Source organism: Hirundo rustica, chromosome 8 (assembly GCF_015227805.2).
Source record: "Hirundo rustica isolate bHirRus1 chromosome 8, bHirRus1.pri.v3, whole genome shotgun sequence".
Classification (NCBI taxonomy): domain Eukaryota; kingdom Metazoa; phylum Chordata; class Aves; order Passeriformes; family Hirundinidae; genus Hirundo; species Hirundo rustica.
This window is the reverse complement of record NC_053457.1, coordinates 30,622,432-30,641,843: the sequence shown is the minus strand read 5'-3', so window position 1 is coordinate 30,641,843 and position 19,412 is coordinate 30,622,432. Positions and strand designations below refer to the sequence as shown.

Genomic DNA, 19,412 nt, shown 5'->3' with positions numbered 1-19,412 from the left:
TTGTCAAACAAGAGTGGTCAAGCAGTGTCAGCAAGTGTGCCCTGCCCATCATCACGGAATATCCAGGCTTCCAGGATGTCAAGGTTTGTACGCCAAACCTCTCCTTGCAATATATGGTGACTGCTGCCTATTCTCCTGCAGGATGAATAGTGCCCTTGTGCTCTGGAAAGCTGATGTTTGATATGATAATAAAGTCTGAGCTGTGGCTGGGCGTAGAAAAACTTAACTTGAAAGGCTTTTATTCTGCTGCATTTTAAAAGCTGATTATGATTTTTAGGTTGATTTTTGTTTTTTAAATCGTTTTTAAAAGTTTGAGTTAGGAAGATTGCTTTGGTCAGGTTTAAGTGTTCAGTTACCTAACTTACTCCAAAAGCACGACCACTCCAGGCAGGGCCATCAGATTTGCTGGGTCCCCTCCAGAATGAAGTGTGATGGAATAGTGGGAGATCAAAAACTTGATTGCTTTTCAGTTTCTATGGCACGTCCAACCCACTATTTCTCATTTGAGCTCAATGTTGCTCATTCATTACGAGCGGGCAGCGTGCCAGGGGCTGATGATGGAGTGCCCTACTGAGACATTGCTGGGCTCTCAAACCAGATTTGTGGCTGCACCCTTAGCGAGGATCTAGACTTAATTAGAGCTTGTCAAAAACTGCATGAGAGATGGCTTTTTTTTTTTATACCAGAGGCATTGTCAGGCGTAATAAATGATTGCAAAATGTTCCACGACCCCGCTGTGGCTGTCATCTACATACAGTATAGTCTTTCTTTTTATTGATTAGAAACAGTAATATAATATAAAGCAGTTCTTCTCTCCAGCCAAACTGCTAAGGTTTTCAGAGAAAAAGCCATGGTCTGGCCTAAATTGCTGTACAGAAACCAGCTGTTGCTCATGGTAGCTTGAGACAGGCCAAGGTGTCTTGGAGTACTTATGAGAAAGGTGGAAGTGGCAGAGGAGGGACTTTGAAAGCCCAGAGGACATTAAACTGGAAAGGCAACCTTTAACATGGTGAGTTTCTGCCAAAAGTTTATCTCCCAGTCAATAAAAGGACTCATCACATAGATGTTCCCCTGAAATCAACCTAAAGATGCCCAGTGGGGGCTTGACCAGGACTTTCTTTAGTATTTAAATTACATTTAAATTATTTGAGTATTAATTTGGTTCGTTACAAAGAGGAGAGGCATCCTGCAATGGGAAAGGAGGGGGAAAAAATTATGCATATGGATGGTGAAGGTGATGATGATGATGATAGTAATAAACGTTATAGTTTTAAGATGTAGAATTATATTGAATGTGAAAATTGCAGTTCTAGTAAAAATACCCTGAGTTCAGCAGTTACCTGGGATTAAAGAAAGGGCTGGGGGGAGCAAAATGAATCTCTTAGACGTGGGATCAAGTTTTGCCCTGGGAAATAGCAGCTGCAAGCTAATGGGATTTGAAAAAAAGATAAACCTAAAGTTCTGTTGATATAGACAAGTGAGAAATTGTTTCAAAAAGTTAGATTTTCACTGAAGCAACACAAAATTGTGGCAGTAGGAGACAGTCAGCTGGAGGTAAAAGTGCTCAGCATTAACCTCACTCACTGGACTTCTGTTCCCGAAAGGGATTGGTACCAAACTGCTTGTTTTTCAGGCAATTTGGATTAAGAATCTCAAACACTGTCTAACAGCTGTTTATTGTATGGAACCTTATACCTCAGCTCCTATTTCTATTTAAGCCGACATATTTTAATTCAAATTTCCTTCTTCCTTCTGCCCCCAACCCTGCCTCTCCCTCCTCCGTTTAAAACAGTTGTCGAAGAGTTATTTGGGAAATCGTGCCTTCATCCAAATTTTCCAGGGTCTGGAAAGAGGTAAGAACTCCTCAGCAAAAGTCAACCATTTCCCAAGGAGGGGCTCGTTAGCCCTTTGCCTGGGGAGCTGCTGCTCGAAAGGCCACCAGCCCACCAGCCCTGGCTTCCAGGACAAACCTCTGCAGGAGTACTCCAGCGAGAGGCTGATGGGGCTGGGGAGCTACGGGAGCAAGAGGTGCAACAGGAAGACAAAACCTCGGCAGAGAGGACGCAGACCCTGCGAGGGTGCCGGCGCGGGAGCAGCTGCAGCGCCGTGCTGCTGGTGGGCCACGGCAAGGAGAGCCAGCACCGCTGCAGCTCGGCCAACCAGCACCGCAACGGAGGGACCGAGTGCGAGGCTCAAAAGGAAATCCAGAACGCCCTAAAGCTCTGCACTGGTGACTTGGACCTCGTCACGTCGCACATCACCGCTCCTCCAGAAGCGCTGGCGCAGAGGAAGTGATGCCGGGGCTGGTCGCAGATTTTCGTGCAGTCGTAGAACACAAAAGAGTTGTTCGTGTTCAGCACCGTTCTGATTTTAGCTCATGTATATCAGCCCCTCTCTGAAGCAGAAAAGGTGCTTGTTTTGGGATTGTTCCTGATTAACATAGCATGTATTTGTTTTCGATGACTTCCTGGAAAGAATCTGCATGATTGAGCCATAGGTGCAGCTTACAGCAGTTTTCTAAGTGCATGCATGTATTACTAGGATACTTAAGTTGCCTTCAAGAAAGGTGATTAGTGTCAGAAAAGTGGATTGTTTCCTGCTGTGTAGTTTGTGTTCATTAATCTGAAGAAAAACTCTAGTACTCTGCCTAGTTAGTTTGCTTGTTTTAAGCCTCTTGCTTTTATCATGTCACTGTGGCCCAATTAATTTATGTTCCTACTGTGACTTATTTCTGACACAGATGCAAAGAGTTGGTGAGAAATTACCGAATTTCACTCGTTACCTACCACATGTAATCATGTCTACATGCCACATGTAATCACACTGCAAGGGTCTGATGCATGGAGAGGCAAACACAGACACAAGATCTACTTTTAAATATGATCAGCCACTATGGTTTTATTTGCAGACTCAAAACTCCTTGTTTCAAAAACCACCACATGGGCAAAGAGGAAAAAACGCCACATTTAAGTTAAAATGATGGAATTAAGTATGAAAGAAAGCTCCCTCCCTCTTTCCTGCTGTAAGTACTAGAAACACATAGTGAATTCCTAATGTAATCTGAACTTCAAATTTTTTATTGTGTTTTAATGTTTATCATGGCCTTGTAAGTATAAAATGTCAGCTGCAGCCGAGTCTTTTCACTATGGGAAATGTCAATGTTTAATTCCACAGTGAATATCAGACCCAAAATGAGGCAATGATTTTAAGCTTCCAGAAAGATCTATTACTGGCTGTGGTAACATCAGCAATAAATCCCTCATTACAGTTGTGGTTTGAGTTGATGTTTCTCTCTGCTTTCAGACTAGTTTTAATGTGAGTTAACAATCAAACCATGCCCCTGGCTGCACCTAATCTCTTCCAGTGCTGACTCCTCCCCATCACTTTTCCCTCCTTGCTCCTCCCATTCCTTCAGCCCTGGTGGAACTTGCCCCAAGCTGTCTTGTCCTTTTTCCAGGTCGCATTTTCCTTCTCCCCAACACCTATTTGAAGAAATATTTCTTCTGCATTGCCTCCTCAGATCTTGGGCCTCGTATTTGTGTTTTTCGGACTGTGAAGATACGAGGAAAGGGGAGGGCAGAGGAAGGAACTTCTCACACCCTTCCCTCAGGAAATAACCAAGAGTTTCCCCTGCAAAAAGGGGAAGGGAAACAAATAAGGCTCATTCCACATCCTCTTCCCCATCCTGGGATCAAGATAATCTAAGGGAACCGAGATGGGATAGTGAAAGCTCTCAGTCCTTTGTGCGTGGGAGAAAGCACTAAATATTCAAGTTAAATTAATTTTTCCGAGTTCCCAATTGCCTTCCTGCTGGAAATGGAGGGAGCAGCCAATTAGGTGAGATTTTCCCGGCAGGAAAATATTTTTATTTTGATTTTCTTTTTTTTTTTTTCCTTCTTCTTTTTTTTTTAAGATTTAAATGAAAGTCTGAAGCTCATAATGTATTAGCAGATGCCATTGAAGGGATGCATCTGGTTTTCATTGTGAGTTTGCCAGAGGTTAGTTTCTCCTCTAGGAGTGAATGCATAATAATAACACGGTATTATGTGAGGGCATAATAATAACAGTGTATGAGGGGGAAGGAAGAGTATTAATGGGACACAGGCAACCTTAATTCTTTCATTTCTTAAACATGTGGCTTCGCACACTTGAATGTGTCCTTTTGAAGTTTGGTTTTGCAAGTCATTTCCGATCTACAGGCTTCTCAGAAGAGGGAAACTGCCTGTCTTTTTGTTCCTGATATTTTAATGACTGTCACACTGCCATAACCCCAGAGCAGCAGGTCTGGAGCATCCTGAGCCTCTCTGCAGACCTCTGCCATTTAAATTACCAGAGGTATGTGGAGACTTGCACTGTTAAGGTGAGACTGACATTTCCTGGCAGCAAAGGAAAACAAAGCTTCCTTAAGAAAAAAAATTAGCAGCAATCAAGTAATTAAAAATAAATCAGAAAAACAAGTGTTTTCTTCACTGAAAAAGTGGTGAGGCATTGGAATGGGTTGCCCAGGGAAGGTGGTGGAGATCCTGGAAGTGTTCCAGAAATGACTCAGTGTTCTGGTTTAGTGGACAAGGCGGTGTTTGGTCGAACATTTGACATTATGATCTTGGAAGTCTTTTCCAACCTGTGTGATTCTATGGTTCTGTGATTTACCCAAACATCTGTAAATGGGCTATTCAAGCTGCTAAGCCTCTGGGCAGTTTCTTTTCTCCACTCAAGACAATTCAGAGCATCAGTTTTTAACAGGCCATATTTAAATTTTATTTGTTACTTTTACTGAGTACCAAATGTGAAACAGAATTTCAAAAGCCAAAAAAATAGACTCTGACTTGGCAGAAACTCTTAGTGTTTCCTCCACCAGAAGAACCCCATAGAAATTTCACAGTCAGGCCCATTTATGGTATTTTTCATCTGTAAAACACCCTGAGGAATTAAAAAAAAAATTTGATGTGCCTTTTAAATTGGATTTCCTTCAAACAGTGTCATGGCTTTCCTCTGAGAAGCTGAGCATCCCATGTCAGAGATAGTGGAAAACTCTAAGAAGATTAGATCTCCCAGGAGGGAACATATCTAGATGTTGCTGTACAGAAAAACATGAAGATACAGAGAGAAAAAACCAAACCAAACCACCAAGAGCTGGTAGGAGAAGAAACAAAATTTCACCTCACAGCCTCTCAGATTGTTAAAACCTTGTGAAAAAATGGCTTGGGTTCGTTTGGAAAGTGATAATATGCATGACCTGAATTTATATAGTCTATTACATTGGGGTTTACTGAGTTTAGCTGTTGGGTGTAGCTGCTTTTTTCATGCAGATAATCTGTTTTCTCAATGTTCTTCTGTGAAACTTAATGCAGACGCTGCTTGCCACTAGCAGTCTCATAAAAAGTCTTCTTTATGCCTCTCTGAAAAATTCTTCTCTTCTAGAAAAAGCAGGGCATCATCACTTTCCTGCTGGTGATTTATGCAGCCACCATTTATCTCTGTTTGAGATCTACCTGTGTGGAACACTGAACAGCACCCTTGGCTGGGTGCTGTGTTCCTTCTGTAAATATATTCTCTCTGTCTGACTGGAGCTTAAGGAAAAGTAGGGCCTCGTAAATCAGGCAGAGCTCGCTTCATTTAAAAGCAGAGCATTCTGAAACCTGCTGTGATTTTGTCACCCTCTCCCCAAACTTACCCCTGAGGCTGCAAAAATTGTGTTGGCTGATGGTGCAGAGGGAGGCTGGGGAGGCAGGGGAGGGAAGGAGTTCTCAGGGAAAACACAGCCTGAGCAGAACCAGAGCCTGCACAAAGTGAGGTACGACCTCAGGTTGGTTTGTGGTTCCCTCAACCTCTGTGAAGATGTGATGGGACAGAAAACACAAGCCACACGAAGCCACAAAGGCATCCAGGAAGAGATGGGCTGCAGCCCACTCTCACTACAACCATCTTCAGGATCCAAAGGACCTGAGGAATTTCTGTTTGATTAGGTGCCTCATTAAAGCAAAACATATAGTTTTCATGTATTAAATTAAGGAATTTATTAAAAAAAAAAAAAAAAAAAGCCAAAAAACCCAATTGAAACAGTGGTTTGATCTAAATACAGCAGCACTGTGACATTACTAGGACATTATGTACGAAGAATCCAAGCAGCCATAGAACACAGAAGCCTTTATCTTCAGTAACAATCTCAAAATGAAACTAGCTTCATCAAACAATGTTAAAGATCTCCCTGGAAAGAGAAACAAAACCAAACAGACCCTCCCCACCCCTAACCCTTTGGATATTAGAATGACTTTTTTTTGTACAATATCAACAGCCACTAGCTCTTCTAATTGAGAACACTTGCTTTAGTTTATTACAAAAATGATCTGTTGACTCAGTTATGAAAGACAACTTTTAACATTGCTTTAGAAGTGTCTGCTCCTCTTATAGACTACAGTATTAGAAGTGCTTAAAAACATTTACTCCTGGATATGCTCTTGAAATTCAATCAGAAGGATATTCTGTGTGTGTTTATATACCAAATATGATTTTTAGTTTTTAAAGCAGGTGAAAAGACTAACCCTATTATGAAACTGCAGTTTTACAATTTAATATTAGTCAGATATGGGCAACCACATGATAGTTCATGAAATCTTTAGGTCTATCTACATTGTTCAGAAACACAAAATAAAGTTTTTACAGCTTTCAGCTTCAAAAGGCTAAAATGTTCAGTCTTTTAGAAGAGTGTCCAGTGTTTAAAAGAAATGCAATTAAGGGAGACCACATTCAATACACATGAAACAACTCATTTGAGCTTGCTAATTAACATATCTAACAGCTGCATGTGGGGTGATGAGAAAGGAAAATACATTTGCCATCCAGCCACTACCTGAGATGTTTCTTCTCTGGGAGTGAATCTTCTCTGCAGGACCACTCCAGAAAACCTGGAGTTCCCCTTTGGAACCCACTGACCCCAGGCATGTTGCCTCTTTTGTTTTCAGACCCAGTCTGCCACAGATCCATCTCTGGGACTTCACACAGCACCTCACTCAATGGGTACCTAGGGAATCCTTTGCAGGCTTGGCCAAAGAAGTTGAACCAATGAATGTTATTTTGTTCCCTTCCTCATAGCTATTTATCTCCATTCTGAAAACAGAGGAAGTGTTTTCATGTGAATGCCAGAACCACTGGCCAGATCTTCAGCAAGAAATGAATACTTAAACATTTGCACTGTCACCTCTTTGTCTGCTGGAGATGTCTTACAGAAGTGCAGTTTGTTCTGTTTCAGTATCTCTAAAGAACTAAGACAAACCAATAAAAAAAAGAGTCCTAATTTAGGAGAGTCATCTCACTAGTCATGTAAATAAAGAGCAGCTATACTAAGCCTATTTCATTTAAATAATAATACAAAGAGTTGATACTGATCTGGTTTATGCACAGACTCCAAAGTGCTTTCCATCGACAGACAGAGAGCATCCCTCCACGTTGGGGAATAGGAAAACAAAATTGCACAGAGGTTTGCCCAGGGCAGTGAAGAAAAACACAGAATAGGAATACAAACCATCACTCCTGGCTCCAATACATAAAGCAAGGAGAATACATATGTGCCAGCAGTAATATTCATGTTAATGAATAGGCAGCAATCTGTTTAAAATTGTTTCTTTCATAAAAGCCCATTTGTCACTACACCAGCTTAGCCGATCCAACAGCAGCAGATTGTATTTGTATTATCACAGAGACATTTGGGGGAGGTCAGCCCATAATACTATAGCATATTGTTGGCTTTCATCTTCTTTGATGAGATTTTTTATTTTCCCTAAAGGAAATAATTTAAAAATTCTCTGAACCAATTTCTTTATCTTTTCGGGTTTTGCATTTAAGGAAAGCCAATTATTACCAGCCAGCACAACAGTATTATTTAGTATAAAAGGAAGTATGTCCTGCCCAGCACACAAAAGAGAAATGTTGTTTTAAACTGATGCAGAATTCCTCTTAACTTTACCATGAGGGTGTTAGTAATTATTCTCCTTACACTAAATCTTTAGTAGTATTTTAAGTTAAAGGTCATATTTGTGAAAGGCTTGAGATGGATGACTCTGGAATCTCCTGATTTCCATGGAGCCACTGAACAGACTGTTTCTTCCAAAATTCACTGCCAAATGAACCTCCCTGCATGATGGAAGATGGTCCACACGGCAAGAGACAGAAAAGATATCCTTCCAAAGAAAACTCCAGTCTTTCCCAAAGATTTTATGGGAAATGCCAGAAGAATGATCTCCTCCGCACTGAGTAACTTAAGAGAATATGACAAATATTAACGGAACAAAACAATGATGGCAATTAATTGTGGAGCAGTGGTGAAAAAACCCACATCTTGTTCACAAAATGGAGCCAGTCCCTGCAGCCGCCTGTTCCACGGATGTTGGTGAGGAACAGCAGCTGTGCTGTGGGGTTCCGCATTTATTGCTCTTCCAGAAAAGCCTGGGCAGGGAGCTCCTGACTGAGGCTGGGACACACAGGCCTGGGTGATGATGTCCATGCAGGCTGGGGGGATTCCTACTTGCCTCATCCAACTGTCCCTTCTGACCCTGAGAGGGACAGCATTGTCTCTGAACCATGGGCCAGAGCCTTGTGTGTGCAATTCCCAGGTGACTGAAGAAACTCTGACCGACACACGATGACCCCAAGGAGGAACGGGCAGCAGTGTGGTACCAGCTGCCACTGCAGCTCTGCTCAAGATTCACACACCGTGGGACTTTACACACTGTCCTCCAGAGCTGACAGCTTCTGTGTCCTCCTCATCCTGCCTGTGGCTTGACCACTAATGCAGGCTGGTTTCCTGTTGGTTTTTTCAGTTGAGGCATGGCCATTGAAAAAGATCAACTGGATTTGAAATGTGGGCAAAGAATTCAAGCTGGATCCTGAGGTTTGGGTGAATGACCTTAGAATCAATCTTCAAATCAGGTGCTTTACTGGGTCAGCCAAGTTTGATTCCTACTGCTTGATGGCACTCTCAGCCATAGTTTCTGGGGTGACTGCAAATTGAGGTGGTATCAAGCTGTGTTTATGGAGAGCTGTTACGGCTCTGAACTGGCAGGAACCAGGAGTCCCTCATCAGCAGGGCCAGGTGAATGCTGTGATGTTGAATTCTGCACCTCCCTAACATTCAGTTTGATCTGCACTACCTGTTTGGTTTGATTATCTTCTCACCTTTCCGAGCTTCACAAGCAGGTTTTTGTTCAGGAACAACATCTGAGTCATGGCCATTCTTGTGAAAAACCTCTTTTTAGATAATCCAGGACAAGAGTGCACATCTAAAATTTTGGGTTCTTTTTCCTTCATTATTCCTTTGTTTAAAAAAATCCTCTCATCCAACAGGGGGAAAAAATGCTACAAGACTCAAGTGAACCTTGAGACATTGCAGAAAATGAATAGCAAACACCTGACTCATGAAAGTCTGTCGACTAATTACTGTTCATCACACTACTCAACAAAGATTTAAAAATAAAAGGCATGCTTGCATAATTCAGGATCAGATTGCAAAAGATTTCAGATTCTTAAAAAGAGCAAAGTTTGCTCATCTGTCTATTTAAAACAAGCAACCAGATCTGAGCATATGCATTTTTTGGAGAGAATTTGGATGGTAACTGAAGAAGAGATAAAGAAAATTAATCAGTCTGGAAAGCTATTACAGAACCACTCCTCTCTACTCCTTTGTTACCTGCAAGCCCATCTCAAAATTCACCTGGGATCAAAATACTAAAAATCTCATTGCAATGCTCTCCAAGATTGTATGATGAAACTGTAAGGTTTTTTTCAGAGTTCTCAGTGGTTTTTAAATTTGACTCCACAGAGCCAATGGCCAAATGCCTGTGTAAGCCTGGCGGTGCAGGGCACTGCCTTGACAGGGCTTCAGCCCTGAGTTCTGGGCCCAAATTGCACCTGGTCACACAATGGAAGTGTAAGGACTGTGCTCCTACCCCAGCTTTGAGTGCAAGGTAAGCTGAAAAAATTAAAGAAAAAAAAAATCCCAACAAAAATAAGAATCAATAAGAAAGGAATCCTACAGGTTTTGTTGTAGGCAAACCATGTCAAGAAGATCCCTAGGACCGGTCCTCAGCACTTCTGATGGATTTTAAATCTTCCAGGGCTGGGTGCTGAAAAGTTCTGCTGCCCCAGCATGGTAATACTGTTTGTAGTTTGTCAGACAGGACAGAGACACTCAAGGCATGTGGCATGAAATCTCCCTCAGCTGGTGGTGTTTTCTATCTCTCCCCTTCCTCTCTCTGCTCTGAGGAGGTGGGATTCAGAGGGGCTCCATCCCAGGTTTGATGCCTTCAGGTGCACATAAGCATCCTTTTTCCATGCCACCTCGAGAATTCAGCATATCCAACCCTAGCACAGTGTCCTCCAGGTATCCAGGGAGAATGAATGCTTTCATCCTTCCAGGAATTTGCATTGTCCCTAAGTCCCCACTGCCAGAGTCCTAGAGTGAGTGCTGCTGAGTGAGGACTGTCCTGGCTGAAAGGAGAGCAGGACAAGACACAAACACTGCCATTCACTGCTGTCCCTACAATGTCATCCACCACTAGTTAAGGCTAGTAACATCTAAAAGGTGTAAGACCAGCTATAAGCAACATTTGCAAGTTGCTCACCAGCTGTCAGTAAGGGATTTGCTAGCATTTCTCAGTACTGGGAGATGGTGAAGAATGAAGATTTTAGTTTTCACATGCCAAATTAGCAATGTCTCTAAAATCCTGCATCGTCTATAAGATCTGCAATGCCACCATCTGACAGGGGAGAATGGCTGAAGCCTCATCTCCCTGTCTTGACTTTTCTCTGTCAGCTGCTCTATGCAAGTCCCTGTTCTGTCTCCGTCTCACAACTTCAAACTGCTTTACTATGTCATTCCTGTGTGTTTTGCACTCAGGCATTTGTCACTATGAACCTCTTCCCCCTCAGCCCTGGCCACACAGAACATACACATGGCAGTCTAATGAATTTTGGCTGTTAAGACTCCCACTGGGACATTGCTTGCTTGGACCCTCGAGTAGCTCCACTACTGCCTAACAGGATTTTAGACACACCAGGGTGGCTTTGAGATGTTCCTCATGACCTAAAGGTTTAAAAAAATCATTGTAAAGAGTATGGGGAGCCAACAGAACCTACAGAATGCTTTGGGCTGTAGAGATCCTGCCTGCAGCTGGGGGCACAAAGGTTTTGATCTGGTGTTCTTAACAATAATAGTGAAACATTTAAGAAGAGCATGATTCTGATGCCTGAGGTACTGCTACTGATCCTGCCTGATCTTGTTCACCCTAGCGGGGACAGAATTTCTGTCAATGGTTAAAGGATCCTGGACAAAGAATGATGGAGATGGAAGAGGGAGTTATTATTTCATACTGGCATTTTATTCAGTTGAAGATCAAATTGAAGGGATGTGTCAGGGGGTGTTTGCATGACTGGAAGTGTTTAAGTGCAGGCACAGCCTTTAGGTTCTGCTACTGCCCAAAAGCAGCTCAGATCCCACTCTGAACCTCCACAGCTCAGCTCTACAAAGCTGTCACAAATCTCATGGTTGGTACAAACCAGACTGCTGAACTTCTCTCCTGCTGCCTCTTTGATATAGGCAGCTGTGGAAAGACCTTGGGCTTTTGGCTGCAGCATGGAGAATACTTCGAGTTTTGCTCTCATTTCAGCAGGTGCAGGTTTGAAGTCCTACAAAAATAAATGGACATTTGCTTTCCTGGTCACCTCTCCCTCAGCTTTGTTCTATCTGTTGTTAGACACAGCACAAACACTAGTGGAGGAAAAGAGCTTAAAGCAGGGCTCCTTTTCTAACTAAAAAGCCTTTGATGGAATAACAACATAAGTGCAAATCTCAGCTGTGCTGGTCCCAAGACATCACAAACCTTCAGCATAGTAAGTAGCATTCTTGAATGCATCAAAATCTTGTCTTTTAGCATTTAATGCGAGACATTACAAACTAATGAAGAGGAGAAATGTATGCAGTGTTGCTGTAAACCAAATATACAGATGTAAAATAATTAAGAATAAACTGTTCCATAAAAATGCGTGTCGATAAACCCCCGTCTGATAAAGTGATTTATGAAGAATTTTCTAGAATTGCTAAAAAGAATGATTTCTCATTTGAGGCTCTGGAAGTCTTGAGTCACATTTTGTTTCTTTTAAAAAAATGTCTTAAAACACATGGCTTTACAGCTGCTGCTTGGAAAATATACACCTCCAAAGTCTGACTTTCATTTAAATACAAATGTACAAAATGTAAACTGAGACAATAGAGAAATTTACAAAACTTTTCTTTAAAAATAATAAAGACAAAATTCAGTTCTAGTATGATGCTATTTAAATACGTGCAAGTAGTCATGTTCATTGAATTTCTATTGCAATGTTCTAAAGAGACAAATTTGATTCACACAGTCTTGAGTGCCACCTCCAAAAACAGACCTGAGTGGAAATTTCTTCTTAAAATGTGAGGCTCCACTGGAAGGAATGGATAGGAAAATCTCCATTTTGGGAGATCCAGATTTTCTTTTTTTTTCACTCAATGGTGGAGGCTCTCTCATCCACAGAAGCTCCAGAGATTATAGTGGAAGGATGCAACATGTTGTTTCATAGGACTGAGCTGGAACTAGCTGCTTCCAGTGGAGTTTGAACTTACGTGATTTGAATTTATGTGATGATTTAAACTGGCCTTTGAATTTGGAGAACTCTTTGAATTGTTCTGATGCTGCAGGAAGAGGAAGAAAATGACAATTAAATTCCCATACTACTCCATGGTTTTATTTTTAATCCTATGTTGTTCATTTTATGGCACCGACTGGACTGCAAGATTCTTGTTTGAAGATCTTCAGATGCAAAATATTCTCCACTTTCTTACCTGTAGTCTCTCTAGGTCAGCAGAACCATGGCAGTTCTTGAGTAATGCAGCAAAGAAGACTCGCTCAAGCTCCAGGAGCCAAATCAATTCACTGCAAAATGTCAGTATCTGCTAAATCTGACTAATACAGAGGATACCTGCCAATGCTCAGGCATGGCTTTTACCCTACAGAAATAGCCCAGTCTAAGAACGTTAATGACATTTGCAAGTGGTGCCATGGTGCCTCATAAAAGCTGCACATCACATTTTATCCAGGTCTTCTTTATTTTCTTGGTCTCCTACCTCCCTCAAAATGTGCATTTTTCTTTCTTTTCTTTTTTTTTAATACATAAATAAAGGATTTTCACTGGGAACTTCTTAAATCCATAGAACAAAAGGCATTTCAGCATACCACTGAAAAAAAAAAGGTTGGGTAAGAAGTTTTCAATTGCTGGAAACAAAACTCACAAGCAACAATGGAACTGCTGGTGGCAAAAAAAAAAAAAAAAAAAAATCACGCAAGGTAGTTGAAAAACTTAGATATGGAGGTAAATGTGAGAGCCAGCCCTCTCTAAGATGCACTGCCTTTCTCCTAGCAGAAATATCACCAGAACAGGGCTGTGAAATCAGGCATCTGCAGGAGTTTCCTGGTCTCAGTCATAAAAGGTCTCACCTGTCGCTTAAATATTCTCTGTAGCAATCCTTTCTTGGGTGGCTCTGGGGGGTAGCTTTTGTTTAGGTCTGGTGAAATAGTACCATTTGGTCCAAATACATTCAGCTCCTTGAAGCACTCTGTTTCTATCATCTAGTGGAATAAATATAGTGAGAGAGAGAAAAAGAGGAATTATTTGTCTGCACTAAATAAATTCCAGTAGTGCTAGGTTCTTCAAAGTCAGCAGTGTCTCCGGAGAGTTAACAGCTGGATTCCTGCTGGTGTCTGCAGAGGGCAAATAGAGTGTATGCAAAACAGAATCTGCTCTCTGTGTTTGCACATCAGACTTGTCAGAAGCTGACCCACAAGACTTTCTGCTCTTTCCTTTAGCATTGTAGATAATATCAGGCAAAGACAGGCACTCTTACAAAATCCCAGTTATTAGCAAGATCCCCCTGCCCAAGTGGATCTGCTCTTTGATGCAGAGCTGGATTCTGAAATCCACTGTTGGCTGTGTTTTGATACCAAACAGAAATAAAGACCCAGACACAGAAATGCTGGAGGAGTTCAGGGTCCAGAGTTAACTGCTGCAGCTGGGGCTGTGCAGACAGTGGGTGAGAGCAGGGTCACCAGTGGAGGATCCCTCTCTTAAGGATTTCCAACTGTACCACAGAAGGCGCTGAGAGCTGTCGAAACACCTCTGTAGAAATCCAGGAGGAGGAAGTACAGTAGGATCCTTGCCAATTTACACAAATACACAGAGCCAACAGATACAGTCACCTGAACCTGACATCTGTGGTACATTACAGATCTTGAAAGAGGCCATTTGTAACTCATGAAAACATTAGAGTCTGGCAAGTCATCCAGTAGCTATATATTACTGGAAACATAGAGCTCCTCTTAAACCATCTGTGTTATGGGGTTTATTGCTGTAATTTTGCTATGATACATCCTTACCTCATTTTGCCATGGAATAGACACCGATCCTGTGGAAAACTTGGAATAGAAATCGTCATCTGTTTGGTCCAGGTTAACTCCTTTCACTGTGGAGAATTGCTCAATGTCTAACACATCCTTGCAGTACACGGCTCTGGGCTATGTCAGCAGAAAAAAAAAAGGAGAAATGACAAGAGGAAAAATATTTCTGAGTTGGACCATGTGCTTTCATTCACAGATTCAGTCAAGTGAGAATGTCTAACAAGTGTGTGTCTGCATCCTCCTTCTCCAGACTTGCTCTGCCCGCATGTTTATCATCAAAAGCTGACTTCACTTTAAGCACATTAAGCTTCCTATTCTGAAGTCCTCAAAGCATCAGTCAAAGTGGGTTTTAGTCATCCCTGTACCATCTGGTTAAGAGGTGAGAGGAAAAGGGCAAAAAGAGCCAGAAAAGAAAAATGGAACCCTTCAGCAGTCTTTTCATTTAGAGAGGGAACAACAGAAAACCAGAATGTTTATGAGTGGCACACTGGAGAGAGCTCTGAAAAGAGGCCTCAGATGGAAGTGCCCTCCTGCCCAGGTAGCTGTGGAATTTGCAACCTAAAAATTTAAAGGACTGTATCCTCATTGCTAAGGAAAATAGAGGAGCTTTGGCATTTTTCCATTGTTTTTATTAATAGCTCAGCTGCTGGAAGCTGCCCAGAATTACCTCTATTAACTCTTTTAACTTGGCTGCATTTCTTCAAAGAAAGAGTCAAATGGCTTTGCCTTTTTGAACTACTTAATTTTCTGGGATGACAGAGACAAAACTCTTTGCAGTGACGCAACTTTCAGCTCATATTCCAGCAGCCAGCCCCAGGGATCAGAAAGAGTCATCAGTGGCTACCTATCCCAGGCGGTGTGTGTGCCCAGAGATTTCCCACCAAATGCTCAGCCACCCTTTGGTGTGCAGGGATAACTGAGGGGTGCTTGTGGGACCAGCCTGACCTGCTGAACCCCAACATGTGCGGAGTCCTACTGTCTATCTGTTCAACCCCAACATGTGCAGAGTCCTACTGTCTGTGTTCTACCAGGGCTGCACAGCCCAGGGGTCCAACTGTGCAGTACTTTATTTATCTAGTTCTGAGCACTGTGACCAAACAAACTGACCTAATTCCTGACAGAAGTTCTATTTGCTGAAGGCTGTATCCCTCTGCATTCCTGATAGCTGCAATCCACAGCATTTTTGTGGAGATGGAGTAATGTAGAAGAGGGTGGAGAGACATGGTTTGGGTAACAACCTCTGCCATTGGCTATATAGCTTTGGGTGATTCAGCTGACTTCAGTAAAGACTGGGAGATCTATGGATGAAGTGCCAAATAAATTAAATTAGGGGCAGCTCTTGAGCTCCCAATAAATAGCCATAAAAATTTATGTGCCTTTGCTTTTGCAAATACGTCTCTAAGATGTGCCTTCTAGGCCTTACGTGCTACAGTTTTTATGCACTCTGGCAGATCCCAAATTTGAGCCCAGAATTTTATTATTTTCTACATCAGAAAGAAATAGTAGCTTGTCTCTTATTTCTTCCCACTAAAGCAGGTCGTAACACCACGGGCTAATTGGCAGGAGTAACTAGGCCGCATAGTAAAATGTAAAGCAAAACCAGAGCAACTAAAGTAAACTTTTGTAGCGTTCAAACCACTTTGGTTTGGTTGAGCTTGCAGCAACCAAAGGGAATGGGAGCTGCCAAGACGTTACTTTCCTTAATATGTTAAAATGGCAGTGTTTACTTAGAACCATATGGGGACTTTAAGGATAGAAGCTCCAGACAGAAAGAGAGCCCTGCAGGAGGGAAATAATCAGATAACTCTGAGCACTGGGCTAGAAACCGACACTACAAAAGGGTGGAACAAGTTTTGTGGTTGCCAATGCAACAAAGACTTTCAGTATGTGTGAGCCTGGTGTGTAAATCTGAGTAAGGACTCGGTGTTGGGTTCTGTGCCCCATGGACACCAAAAAGCTCCAAATGTTCTCTTAGGTCCAAGTCACCTTCTCTGCTTGAGGTGACACTTGATAGCTGAACCTGGCTCAGACTGTGGCAAACTACTACTCATAATGATCCAGTTCCACAGAGCTCTGTGCTTTGTATTTCTGGTTTCACCTCCATAAGCCTGTATGCACACATGTGGCATTCACTGCTGATTGTCCCAAGCACCACCTGGTTCTGAGAACACCTATTTTCACAGTAATACCATGGATAAGGGAACACAAAGGTTCCCGGTGCCTCCAGTGTCGTACAGGAAAGCTGTGGTAAAAGGAGAGGGAATGGATCAAGCCCCAGATTACCAGCCTGCATCCACAGGAACACAGAGCCCTCTCTCCTCTTCCTCCCAGCCTCCCCACTCCAGCCCTGCCACTTAGCACACCTTCCTGGGGTTGCTACCCATGCAGCCAGCGATGACAGCCCTGAGAGAGAGAAGCTATTTTAGAAACAAACCTCTTAAAAGAGGCCACTGGAGGTTCTTGCTATCGTACTTACATCAGGCACAAAGGGAGGATCCAGCATTCCAGCTTCTAACCGCTTGAAATTCATGCTCTTGAAAAAGGGGTGTCTCTTCACTTCTGCTGCACCTTCCCCTTGACATCCCAGCCTCTGCTTCACGTCTTTGGTGAGGAGCTGAAACGTGCCAACAGGAATGGTGAGGGTGTCAGAAAAGCAAGAGCTCCACAAAGATATTTTTGTCTCCACTTGTTTTTGAATGTGCCCACAGGGAAGTACAGAGGGGAGTTGCAACTGCTGCTACTTAAAACCTGAAGTTAAATGGATTAGGACTGTTCTACAAGCTGGTGAAATCCTCAGAAAATCACCTGCTGTAAAGTATTTACAGCAAAAATAGAGACCATTTCCTTTGCCTGCTTTCAGTAAACACTTTGAAGAGGAGCTCTGACATACCCTACTACCATATAAAGATGCATATTCATAAGTTCCATGTGCTTTGTCTCAGTTCTTCTGGTTTTGTTCTTTTATGTTTGTAAGAATAATTTTCCTTCAGAAGAACAGGTGCTTAGGAAAAAACAAAAATACCAAACTGTATTTCCCTCACCCACTGCACCACATGCCAGTGCATCATGCGACACATTGAACCCACCCTTTACAGTCACGGGCTGATCTCTGCTGAGCTCAAGGGGAGTTCCATCCACGGAGCCAGTGCCCAGTAATTATCCTCAGTTCTGCCTTGTTTGTTTTCAGAGAAGGGCAGTGCACAACCTCCACCTGCTACAGCAAGTCCTGCCTGTTTCCCGGGTACCCATAATGGAGCAACGCCCACCAACTGAACTCAGCATCTTTGGTCTGTCACATAAGCAAAAATAAACACTGTGATATTTACATGGGAGACTCTACAGCACCTTCCAGGGCAAGAGAGCTGGAGAGGGACCTTGGATAAGGGCATGTCACAAACAGACAAGGGGGGATGGCTTTAAACTGAAAGAGGGCAGGGTTAGATGGGATATTAGGAAGAAATTCTTCCCTAAGGGTGATGAGGTCTTGGCACAGGTTGCTGTGAAGCTGTGAGAAGAAGACTTTGAGTTCTCATGACTCTCCTTGTCCTGAGACTAGGATTTTTGTTCCCAACAATCCTGTTTTTTTGATCCCAACAGTTTTATGCTCTAGCCTATTTGAAGAAGGTCTCCTTAGAATTTCCAGTCAGAATCTGTGAGAAGCTCACAGAACCTGTGGCTGCCCCATCCCTGGAGGTGCCCAGCTCCAGGTCGAACAGGGCTTGGAGCAACCTGGTCCGGTGGAAGGTGTCCCTGGGCAGAGGGTCAGACCGGACGGTGCTGAAGATCCCTGCAACACAAACCTTCCTGCGATTCCATCAGCGACCCTGAGCCGCCCGGGCGGTGCCGCCGGGAGGCAGCAGAGGAAAGGGCAGAGGAGGAAAGGGCAGAGAAGGAAAGGGCAGAGGAGGAAGAGCAGAGAAGCAAAGGGCAGCGGAGGAAAGGGCAGCGGGGCCGGGCGGCGATCGCTGCCCGGGGAAGGGGCCGGGAGCGGGCCCGGGGGCCTTTCCCGGGGCACAGGGGATGGGAAGGCTCCCGCCGCTCCTCCGCCGCTGTCCCCGGCGTTGCTGGCCCGCAGTCGGGCCGAGAAGCAGCGCTCGCCCGTGCCCCGGTGGGCTGTGCACGGTAATGGCACCGAAAGCATCGGCGAAGCCCTCGGCGCCAGGCGGGGCAGCGGCTGGGCTGGGTCTCTGAGGCCGGGCAGGCACCGGGCCCGCGGGAGCACCGCCGGGAGAGTCCCGGGAGAGTCCCACCCGGGATGGTGGATGCGAACACCTTTGGGAAGGCTGGGGAGCAGTCCCGTGTTCTCGGGTGCTGCAGGAGCCGGAGCCAGGCAGGCTGGGGCGATGCTGCCAGGAGATGCTGCTTGTGTGCCCAGCTCAGGGCCTGTGGGGCAGATCAGGGTCTGTGTGCCCAGCTCAGGGTCCGTGTGCCCAGCTCAGGGTCTGTGTGCCCAGCTCAGGGTCTGTGTGCTCAGCTCAGGGTCTGTGTGCTCAGCTCAGGGTCTGTGTGCCCAGCTCAGGGTGTGTGTGCCCAGCTCAGGGTGTGTGTGCCCAGCTCAGGGTCTGTGTGCTCAGCTCAGGGTCTGTGTGCTCAGCTCAGGATCTGTGTGCTCAGCTCAGGGTGTGTGTGCCCAGCTCAGGGTGTGTGTGCCCAGCTCAGGGCCTGTGTGCCCAGCTCAGGGTCTGTGTGCCCATCTCAGGGTCTGTGTGCCCAGCTCAGGGTGTGTGTGCTCAGCTCAGGGTGTGTGTGCCCAGCTCAGGGTCTGTGTGCCCATCTCAGGGTCTGTGTGCCCAGCTCAGGGTCTGTGTGCCCAGCTCAGGGCGTGTGTGCCCAGCTCAGGGTCTGTGTGCCCAGCTCAGGGTCTGTGTGCCCAGCTCAGGGTCTGTGTGCTCAGCTCAGGGCCTGTGTGCCCAGCTCAGGGTCTGTGTGCCCAGATCAGGG

The 19,412-nt window shown here is 44.1% G+C and overlaps 1 protein-coding gene across 2 annotated transcripts in view; it reads right to left on the bottom strand.

The window, feature by feature from the left end:
* Positions 1-6,002: 6,002 nt before the first annotated feature.
* GRK5 (G protein-coupled receptor kinase 5) overlaps positions 6,003-19,412 on the bottom strand; it is a 154,998-nt gene continuing 141,588 nt past the window's right edge. Inside the window, exons 13-16 of one of the 2 annotated variants that reach the window (XM_040070767.2) lie at positions 16,948-17,085; positions 14,451-14,588; positions 13,515-13,646; positions 6,003-12,712 (exon numbers count right to left, since the gene is read on the bottom strand). In XM_040070767.2, the coding sequence (XP_039926701.1) occupies positions 12,614-12,712; positions 13,515-13,646; positions 14,451-14,588; positions 16,948-17,085 (507 nt within the window). In that variant the 3' untranslated portion in view covers positions 6,003-12,613. The remainder of the gene's footprint in view (positions 12,713-13,514; positions 13,647-14,450; positions 14,589-16,947; positions 17,086-19,412) is intronic. The other variant, XM_058421486.1, reaches the window with a different exon arrangement.